This window comes from Anticarsia gemmatalis, chromosome 19 (assembly GCF_050436995.1).
Source record: "Anticarsia gemmatalis isolate Benzon Research Colony breed Stoneville strain chromosome 19, ilAntGemm2 primary, whole genome shotgun sequence".
Classification (NCBI taxonomy): Eukaryota; Metazoa; Arthropoda; class Insecta; order Lepidoptera; family Erebidae; genus Anticarsia; species Anticarsia gemmatalis.
In genome coordinates, this window is record NC_134763.1 from 6,302,386 (window position 1) to 6,313,024 (window position 10,639).

The following is a 10,639-nucleotide window of genomic DNA, read 5'->3' on the forward strand; positions in this document are numbered from 1 at the left end:
TTGTGTGTCTTAATTGTGTGCTGAAAAAGGATTACAACGTATCTATACTTTTTCGTATTAATAAACTGTATGACTGTTGTTATGTTATTTATTAAAGGAATACATCATCATGAATGAATTAAATACTGTGCGGTAAACTAAAGTTACTTTTTGAAGGGGAACTCTGGGTGTTTGTCGGCTCCTACGAAGAATGTGAAGTCACAAACTCGTCCCTTTTCGCCGCGGTCCAACGCTGCCAGCTCGCTTACCTCAGTTTCACTCAGGTTGAAGTCCCACACTGATATATTCTAAAAAAATAATACATTTATTGTGGAATAGATTCTGAAATAAAACCTTACAATGTGTGACAGTAACAGTAATCGCGCATTAATTTCTGCAAGTAATAAAGCTAAGTAGATACAGTACTGTACAGCAGTCAGCATCTATTTATGCAAATAGCTTTTAAATTCGCACTATCATGTTAAGTAAGTTTAAGTATTAAATGCAATAACGTTGAATTTATTTTCTATATGGCAGTGAATATGGCAATAAATAAGGCCTTATATACTATTTAATCGTGTGTACCTGTTTAATGCGAGCTGGGTTAGTGCTCTTAGGGATGGATGCCAATCCTCTTTGCAGATTGTATCGCAAGAGCACTTGCGCGGGAGTGCGATCATGCGCCTGCGCGATACGTTGCACCTCGGCTAACTGCAGTAGATCAGGATACGATTGCCTGTAGACAAGAAAAAGTTATTTCCATGATCATTTTTAAGCTGATGTGTTATCACGTGTTATATGCGGAAATAACCTGAATGTAATAATCAATCGAAAGGAACTAAGATCGTCTTCTCTCGATTTTTGCTAAACGTATTTTGGTCAAGAAACTAGCGGGTTTATATCAACTGCTTTCTTTTTCTTTCATGGGTAGGCATAATTTATAATAGTATCTACTTAATTATAATTACACGTACAGTAGGGGAACCTGTTGTACCTTGGCACTATGTGTACCTAGGCCACTGGGCTCGTTTTCATATATTCGCGCGATACTAAATTCTACTGTTTATGGTATTCGATACGTCACTACAGACTATTCAATGTGTAGTTAGTCGCATACCGCCATTAAGCCGGTGTTTGGTGTTATCGACGCTGAAACTTTTTTGTGCGAAAAAGTAAGTATTTCTAATATATTTTGAAGTCTAATAGTTTTAAAAGTTTTCAAATAGTCACTTAACTGTTATATGCTATCGGTTCTTTGATTTTACAAGTCTCAACACAATAAAAAACTTACGAGATACTTAACTCTAAACTATATAAAATCCGCCGTTTTAGTGAAGTTGGGGTAGTGTTGTACCTCGGTCACTGTCGATCAGTTGTACCTTGGCCAGTGGCCAAGGTACAACCTGGATGTTGTACTTTGGCCAGGAGAATATTTTATTAAATTATTTCACATTTACGTAATAATATTCCTAATTAAATATCTTTATTATTGCAGAAATCGATGCAAAAATCACTTAAAAACTGGAAATGCCCTGAAAAAGAGGATTTAAATCTGTACCCGATGAGTGACATTGTCGAAAAAATTAAAACCCCGCAAAAAGTTAACAAGAACAGAGAAATTTATTATGTTCCAGAGATACAGAAGTACTGGGATTTCTACTAAATGCTTACGGTTGAATAATATATCTACATTATTGATAGTGTTTTTATAATAGCTAGACCAAATGACTGATTAAAATTTAAGAGAGAAATAATAATTTATATATAGGTAAAGATAATTGTTTCAATATTTTGTTTTCCATTTGCTATGCTATATAGGTATATTGATTTGCTATATTATATTATGTGATATCGTTGCTGCGCCTGCCAAGTTCCACATGTGTCTTTTGTGAGATTTTGGAAAACTTTTTCTTTTATTTGGGACACAAGATTCATTTTTTTTAACATCAAAATACACATAATGGAGTTTAGCAGGCGCAGCGATGTGATGTAACGAAACGGTGGCAAAAAGTTAGTTGTTTTTATTTAAATATTTTGTTTGAAAAGCATAAAAATAGCTATGAATATAATTTTAATTTGATCATTTCTAAATGTTGATCATTTGAGAATTTTTAAAATGTTTTGTTAAATACTGTATACTGTAATAATACTGTGTACTGTAATAAATCAAATAAAATTATTTTAGTTAACAAAACTTGATAATTTGCTTAAATTACCCCCAAATTTCAATGTGGCCTAGGTACAACGTACTACTGGCCTAGGTACATAGGGTATGTTGTACCTTGGCCACATTTCCCATTTTTTTCTAAATTTAAAAATATTATGTAAGTATTAAATATACATTTCTGATATTTTTTTGATGAGTACCCAAATAATTGACATTTCAAAATATGCAAATATGATTTGTGTGCTGCACGTCAAATCACAATAAAAAATATATTTCTAAAAAACCGGCCTAGGTACAACAGGTTCCCTTACATAACAAAAATAAAGACTATTTCAGTTGGACCGGAACAATCTTCAAATTTCAAAACATTGACGGAGTACAGCGTTCGCCTATAAGTCAAAACTTACCCTGTTTGGGCTGCTTTAGCGTCAGCTAGGGCTTTGGAGCCAAGGGGCGAGTACGCAACGACAGGCACGCCCAGTTTGTTCGCAGCTGCGACCAACGAGGGCTGTTGACAGAGAACGTGCAACTCCACTTGCAAGCACGCTGGCTTGGCGACGCTGCACACTCGCGCCAGTTGCTCCTCATTCAAGTTTGAAACACCGACATGACGTACGCGCCCCGACTCCTTCAGTTTCAATACAGCCTGGAATTGATTGAGCGTCATTTAGAAATAATTTAAATATGTTAATCAAAATATACGTTTTCAAAATGTTTTTTATAAAAACCCAAGCATCACTATCTCTTCCTGTCTTTAACGGCTAGAACAAGGCTTTCAATAAATCATTAACTAATAGGCTTACAGCTTAGTTTCCTAAGTGATCCTAAAGTTATTATATAGTAAAACCAAGAACATAGTTGTACCTTCTTAATTAAGACCTCTTAAGAAGAACTTCGCCAGGCCCCCATATTTTGGTTGGTTTGACAACAATACTTGCATTACTTATTTGTACATCTAATGGTTGATCTCTAATATATAAGGGTTTTTCATTTAAATCAAACTTGGTGTTGTGGTGAGTCTTAGGCATACTGTTGATGGTTGAATTACTGCACATTTTTTTAGGAACTGGTACAATTACCACATTATTCTTCTTGTTTCTTACTGTGGTTTTAGGATAATTACTTTTAAATTTCCTAGCAAATGTGTAGATCATAACCAAAACCACATTTCGCGTTTTATCTTGTGCATGAAATTTCTGTTGCCATTTGAGGCTTGATATACTTTGAATCGATGGCTGAAGAAATAAAGAATTTGATAGCATATGAGAAGTAATTTCCAGGCTTTCGTTGGATTTTTCAGGATTCTGACAGTTAAAATTATACGTGCAGAAATTAACTACGCGTACGTCTGCCTGCGCGGGCGACAGCGGCACTTGAGTATGTTTTCCACAAAGATATCGTAATACAGGTCTTCCACCTTTAGACGAATAACGTTCAGCTCCTTTATCGTATTTTTTCCTCGAGCAACAGAAGAAAATATTTGTAAATAGTTTATTTAAAACATTTGCTGTTGTTTTCGAAGGAATTGGTTTTGAAGGAGTACAGTTTGGGTTTCTTAAGGTGTATAGGCTATTCATGGCTGGTTGAGGGTTTTGCAAATTAATACATTGTAGAATACCTATCTCTTGAATATTGTAATTAATCGCTCTGGGTTATGTGTTTACAGACATGTTCTGGGATTGAAATCTTGGTTTTGCATTGCGGTACTATTCTTGAAACTCATTATTGACTAAAGTCAGTTAAAACTCTGCCACCAATATGATAAGCAGAACAATGTTTTATCGGCAGTTTTTCTAAAACTTTTCTGTAAATACATTATTGCTGAGGTTTATATCATCGTTAATGTTCACGTAATAGAATTTTCCAACTGCTATGTCCATATTCGTATTATGTACTGCAATAATCAACACTCCAATATTTTTATTATGAAAGAATGTTTATAAATATCATCTGTCATTTTTGACAAGAGGGAATAAATTTATGTTGTTGTTTTTTTTTCAAACTAAGAAAAGAGGAAATTTACAAAAATATCGTTTCTTTTGTATTCAGATTTTCGGCTAATCAGCTAAATGAATCACTTACTTTCTTTGTTATTGGAAAAAAACTTGTAATTTGTATGTTACTTATGAGTGCGTATTAAGTACAATAGATTTTTGTAGGTGTTGCTAAAAACGCATCGCAAGATCTTTGCATAATGCATCGAGGTTCTTCTCGTATTTATGTTCTGGTGCAACAGGATTATGCTCATGACAGATGCATCTAAATCCAACGAGTGTAGACCGTGGCTAGTAGTATTGAGTTCGATGCTCTCAAATGAAGCCGCTGCACTAGGGGAATACGGCTTAGTATCGCTATCGTCACCTCCACAAATGCACGGACATAAGGTCCTTGGTATAATGAGGTTGCACCACGATTTTACTTGTGCACTCAAGCATTTCTTCGACTTAGGAAAATTGTTCGATGCTATGTTGTCAATTTCATGCTGATTCGGTTCTAAATCCTTACTATTGGTTATTTTCTCAGAAATGTCAATAATATCTAGAACTGCATGTTCGTGTTCATCTTGTTTCAAATTTGAAAAGTCACAACACTCATTTTCTTGGACCTGAGTATTGGGTTGTCTTTCAATGAGCGGAGAGTTATATACTTTAGACCAAGAGCACTGGTTTGATAGATAATGTTTATTCATTGATGGCTCCTTTTCTTTTCTACGGTTGCAAATAATTTTTGTCTTTTTTCTTTTATTTTTGAACAGATGTGTCGTGGGTATCTGATAGCTACACGCTGTATAAACTGAGTCGCTCCGATATATCGTATTGATGTAGTTGTCTTTTACAATCTTATTATTGCTTTTTTCACTTTTATTTCGGTCACTGATAGAATTATCAAAATGCAAAATCCCCATTTCGTACCGGTAATTTGAACGTGAAGACTGCAGTTTATAATTTTAAAGGGCGTAATATAATATTTACACGAATAATTTTGACTTAAAATATATGTTATAAATAGATTTACGGATAAATTAGCGGCAGGCTTATGACTACGGCAGGTGGCAATATTTCGTAGTGATTACTTTTTGGCATTCATGTCAGTTTTGAAAGAACGCGTCAGTGATATCAACTTTTTGTTTAATTTAGAAAAAGTTTGACTCACCTTCCACAGTTCAAGTAGGTTGGTTGAGTGGTCCATTCGCATGCTGCCATCAGGATTCTTTGGATGCAGGTCTCCAGGAACGTGGTCGAAGGCGAATGGAGTGTGAATCAGATACAAGTCCAAGTATTCAAGGTTGAGATCTTTGAGTGAGTTATCGAAATATTCCTGAACATGCTCCGGTCTGTTGCCTGCATAATCAAAAAATAAACAACTGTAACTATGCGTACATAAAATGAGAGAGAGAAAATAATTTAAAAACCTGGCCTGAAGGCTGAATACATTTGCATGTTAAGTACCTTTTATTTAAATAATTGCTCTCTGTTAAATATTGTTCGAAAATAATAAAAATAATGCCTTCTGCAATCTTATCATTAATTTATATTTCCGTGTTCATTATCTTATACAAATAAAAAGAAAGATATTGATAAGTCTCACTGCAATTTAAGTAACACAAACAAATATCCCTTGTTAGCAGTTAGTTGTAGCTTTGTATTGTACCTTTTGTTTTGTTTAACCTTCGTTTATAATTGAAAAGGGATATAAAATGTGTTGGCAGTTTGTTTACCTCCGGGTGGCAGCTTGGTTACGACGAAAAGTTCTTTCCTCTTAGCAGGGTCGTTTCCGATCCAGCGGTTGAGTGCTCTTCCTAGAGCGGCTTCATTCTCGTAGGCGCGCGCCGAGTCGAAGTGCCGGTAGCCGGCCGCCAGTGCAGCCTCCACTGCCTGCTCTAACACCTCATCTGATGCCTGTAATAAAAAACACACATACCAACAATCCTTTTGCATTTTGCACGTTTTTTTACTTTATATGCCTACTTAACTGTAGACATTAATAAAAAAACATATTTAAATTTAGTTTCGTATCTAGACGTTCTGTGAAATAACGCGCATGCGTTTATCTACCTATAACTAAATAAATAAGATCAAATCATACTTCATCATATGCGCGAATTCAAACTCTACAATAAGTAAGTAGGTAATATTACCAAAAGCAATTCTTAATCATGAGCTAGAAAGAAAATCTAAATCTAAAACCTTTTAAGAAAAGTAATTTGTGTCTACAGGTAAATAGTGCAAACTTTTTAAGATTTCCAGTCACCAAAATAATAGCGGCAAAGACGCGGTCTGCCAAAATTGACTGCTGCTGTCGTTTACCGCCTGAAAAATTCGTTCATAAAATTGTACCTACGGATCTTGCACTGAAATTTTTCGCATTATGTTTACACCGATCTGAAGTAAATATGAGCAAATCAAATGCTTAAAAATGAAAATGGGTAAACATAATTTAAAGAGCATCGAGAAAGTGCAAGGAGAAGAGTCACCGCTAAGTGATGTCTTCCGGATCATCGGAGGCGCGTTGCGACAGTAGCCATGCAGGCTGTGCGTCCACCTCCCGGGGACTCACGCACTCTCCTGAACATTACGACGGGTATGAGAGTGACAGGTGCTCCTGTGACTCTCGACACGTCTTCATTTCACAATACTGCGAGATACCCTGCAAGATAGCCGACTCTTCCTCACATATACCTAAATCTAGATGGGAAATTTTCAAAGAATATCTAACATTCCGAAAAAAAGGAAAAGGAAAGAATAAGAAACACAGTGACAAAAATAAGGCGAATAAAAAAAAAGCTAAACTTGAATTTTCGCCAGTATCGATCCCTAGCTGCTTTGTTTATGTTCCTATCTGATTATAAGTATTATATATTTTGTAATAATTAGCTCGTCTTTTTACAAAAAATGTAGTGTAGAGTCCCTCTAAATATTTAAGTAAGTACATTATAGGAGAGCACATATACACTTATTACTTTAGTAATCAGAGCTTTGCACTTCACATCCACTGTTATGACAAAGGAGAACATGCCGCAAAAAATCTAGATCTAAACTTAAACACAAAATCGGCAATATACCTAACTGTATATTATTAAAACTTACTTGCCAGGTTCCAAATCCGATACGCGGCATGCGGTCACCGCCCTCTAATTCAAAATATTGTGGAATAGACATATTTTTGACCTTTGTATTTTCGTAACAGAAATACTTATCACAAACTCTTAACTGAAGTACCTACTAACTCCTACAGCTAATTTAGTGTGACTGTGTCGGTCTGTGCGTCAAAACGCAATGAAGAGAGCGGCGCGGGCGCATAGGTTTGGGCCTCAAATTGACCTTGATGTTCTCATGCAATCAAGCGCAGTGGTACCGGTTTGTACTCCTTCACGTATTCGCGAAAGCAACAAAAACAATAATGTGCTATTATGTCTACTATGTTATGCAAAAACCATGTTACAGGTTGCTGACCCGCGCTATACATTCCTGTACGTGTTTACAATTACCATAAAAATCTGAAGCTCCTAGCTCTACGGCTCTACTGTCTTATTTATCGTTAAGACAAGTTCTATTTATCGTGAAATATTTGACTGTTATCGTAACAATACTGCTCAATTCATAACACTAATAAAAAAATATCCAGTAATAGACGCTGTTAGGTACTTAGGTAAAACACGTATTATGAACATAAAATAATAACAATATAATATTTCCTGTTCAATAAGAGTTACTGTTTGTTTCGATACTATTCCTATACCTTTCACGCCGTAAACATTCAAAATTTATTAGGTTCAACACAACAACATTCAGATATCCTTTCAAATTTGTCCTTAAAACTTAATACAAAAAACATATAACAATAGTGAACAGTTGTTTCAACGAACGTTTATCTCTACCTCCTGTTTAGCTGGTTAATATAGTAGCCCAATAATTCAGCACTATATCTATGTATGTTTTTGTTTATATCCATATTATATTTGAAAGCGAAGTCATAATTTTATTATCTGATATCGGGTTTAATGCCATTTGAAGCTCTTCTCTCTCTGTTGTCCAAATAGTCGTCACAAATCTGAGTATATCTCTACTACTTAGGTGCCTCTGTAAAATAAAAAAAACATATCCACATGCCCAATAGTTTGATTTTCCAGGTAAACAACAATTTTCTAAATATGGAACAAAATTGATCATTTTGAAAGTTGCTTAACGGTATTATTTGCCATGAGTTATTTTTTTTGCTGCCCAAATCCAATAATCGAGTTTACCATCTGCGTTCAATGAATTTTATCACTTCGGTAGATCTTTGAATAATCCCTTTGTGAGGTTTAGTTGCAAGTGGCTAGATAATCGTTGTCGCAATACAATTGTGTTTCTGTTGTGATTCAATGTTACACAATAAAATAATGTGATGCTTAAGCGGTTGCGAGTGCATCATCATGAAACTGTCAACGAACTTTATCACAATGCAAATTGCAGATAATAACTGCGTTACTTAAGCAAGGCCGGCGACAGTTATTCGCCTGTAACAGCTAAAAAAAATATGTTCTATACCGGCCTAGTTCATGTAATGCCTGGGCTACATGACTTTTTAAACTGTTTATAAACTATAGAATACACATCGGGAAACGTAGAAGAAAATGTTCGTAGCATAAAATCCAATTACTTACACTGTTTTCGATTAAGAGATACTAAAACAGGAAATTCCATTTATACGTTGTTAATAAGTTATTAGGCGTTATGATATCACATTACAAATCAATTAACATTCAACAAAAGCGGTATAATAGGAATACAAATTAATGTTCCCACAAACCCTTAAAGTAATATCATCCTTTTGTGTGTAAACAGTATCTCTTTACCATTCAATTTGCGAAACGTATGAATGAACTAACGTCACAACACTCGAGGGATCATTGGTGCGTACACCCCATGATTGTGGTCACTGATAACATCTACTATTATGCCCGTCCATCCCTTATTTTGAAAGGCGTGGCGATGCTGGGCTCCTCCTTCTATTGTATGGGTCGTATTTTAAGGGTAGCGAATAAAGGAACCCATTTTATTCGTATGGAGATTCAGTGGTTGTTCGTCATGGATACGTCCCCGGTTCAGTCGACATCTAAGTGCGGGTCTGATTTCAGCATAGAGAGAATTCTGCGCAGTGACAACACACGGCACACTGGAGGTCGAAGTGACAATGTGCAAGTTCCGGATTGGTTGTGCTGCACTCGGTATCGTCCGCCGCGACTACCACGTAAGAGATTATACGTGAATTAACCTAGTTCAAATCTTCAAGTTCCGGCGATCGGCTGTGCAGATATAATGGCTGACTCCTTATTAATACTTCTAAAACATTGCGCTTTTTAAGTGGCCGTAAATCTCTTGCTCTTCTTATAAGGAATTGCACATCCAAGTAAATGGCGATTAATTAATTGTAGCGACCACAGTAGGTAATTTATTGATCAATAGAACGAAATTTACTACCTAGGAAGTAATCGATGATGGATGAGTCACTTCGCAAGCGATTTTCTGTTTAGCTTATTCTAGATTATTGTTAGTCTTAGCAGTTGTTTGGAGAAAAAATAAAACCTTGTATTTGGTGTAGGTGCAGTGAGCGGTAGCGGATGTCGCGCGCGGCGGTCAGGTCGTCACGCAAGGGTGCCTTTCACGGCTGCACAGGCCTCGGCGCTAGAGGCTGCGTACGCGCGCGCTCCGTACCTCGCGCCGCCAGCCTTGCGCGCCCTGGCGGCGGCTCTACAGCTACGAGACGATAGGGTTAGTATTAGTAACTGAAACCCTTCATACTAGTGCCGTATTTTACGCTGTTAATGCCCTAAAATTACAGACAAGCGACTATAGGTCTGTGCATGATATCACATCGTAAACAAGAGAAAAGTTTGAAAACCTTTACTGAGCAGAGTGAGCAGTGAACTACATAAAAGGCCTGAAGGGCCCGTTATTAGTTAGGGTTAATGCACTTTCCTACTTGTCTCTTCTAGGCCAACGATATTCACACCTGACGTAAAATGCTTGTATTATGTAAATTTTAATTGCAGAGCTATAATAAAATAAAACCATGAGAAACATTAATTTAAGTACTCATTGTTTTATTTGAACTTGGTTGACCTTTCTTTAAGATGCGCCATGTGATATGGGAAATACTAAGTTTGCTTCTTATTAACAGATTAAAATTTGGTTTCAAAATCGTCGCGCGAGGGAGAGACGAGAGAAGAGCGCTAACATTGCGCCTCCTCTGGCGGTGACGTTGCCGCCAACAGCAGGAGCGCAGGTGCCTTGGATGACGACCAACTGCTCTTGGAACTCAATAAGAGATGATATACCTCTCCGCCAGTTAAATTACAACCCAAATATAAAGTGTGAAGACTCTAGGGGATTTGAAAGAGTGACTGAGAATGACCGCGATGTTGCTTACAGTGAAAGATCTTCATTCAGTGAGTCCACCGACGAAGATAGATCAGACTTGCCCCTAGATATTGAAACAATCGACGACTGA

At 36.5% G+C, this 10,639-nt stretch overlaps 2 protein-coding genes across 2 annotated transcripts; one reads left to right on the forward strand and one right to left on the reverse strand.

Annotated features, from left to right (window-relative positions):
* Positions 1-70: 70 nt before the first annotated feature.
* On the reverse strand, positions 71-7,431 carry LOC142981243 (aldo-keto reductase family 1 member A1). Its single transcript, XM_076127007.1, has 6 exons — positions 7,234-7,431; positions 5,865-6,045; positions 5,300-5,487; positions 2,554-2,792; positions 565-715; positions 71-287 (listed from the first exon to the last, which is right to left on the reverse strand). Exons 1-6 carry the CDS (start codon positions 7,303-7,305, stop codon positions 144-146), a joined length of 975 nt encoding a protein of 324 aa, XP_075983122.1. The 5' UTR covers positions 7,306-7,431; the 3' UTR covers positions 71-143.
* A 1,785-nt stretch (positions 7,432-9,216) lies between these two features.
* On the forward strand, positions 9,217-10,639 carry LOC142981282 (homeobox protein engrailed-1-B-like). Its single transcript, XM_076127079.1, has 3 exons — positions 9,217-9,379; positions 9,731-9,900; positions 10,310-10,639. The coding sequence occupies exons 1-3, from the start codon at positions 9,217-9,219 to the stop codon at positions 10,637-10,639; spliced, it is 663 nt and encodes a 220-aa protein (XP_075983194.1).

Coding starts and splice junctions, on each gene's coding strand:
- LOC142981243 (XM_076127007.1), bottom strand. CDS start 7,305: ATGTCTATTCCACAATATTTTGAATTAGAGGGCGGTGACCGCATGCCG. Junction 5,488..5,864: donor AACCAAGCTGCCACCCGGAG/GTAAACAAACTG, acceptor TTGATTATGCAG/GCAACAGACCGGAGCATGTT. Junction 288..564: donor ACCCAGCTCGCATTAAACAG/GTACACACGATT, acceptor TTATTTTTTTAG/AATATATCAGTGTGGGACTT.
- LOC142981282 (XM_076127079.1), top strand. CDS start 9,217: ATGGATACGTCCCCGGTTCAGTCGACATCTAAGTGCGGGTCTGATTTC. Junction 9,380..9,730: donor TCGTCCGCCGCGACTACCAC/GTAAGAGATTAT, acceptor TATTTGGTGTAG/GTGCAGTGAGCGGTAGCGGA. Junction 9,901..10,309: donor TACAGCTACGAGACGATAGG/GTTAGTATTAGT, acceptor TCTTATTAACAG/ATTAAAATTTGGTTTCAAAA.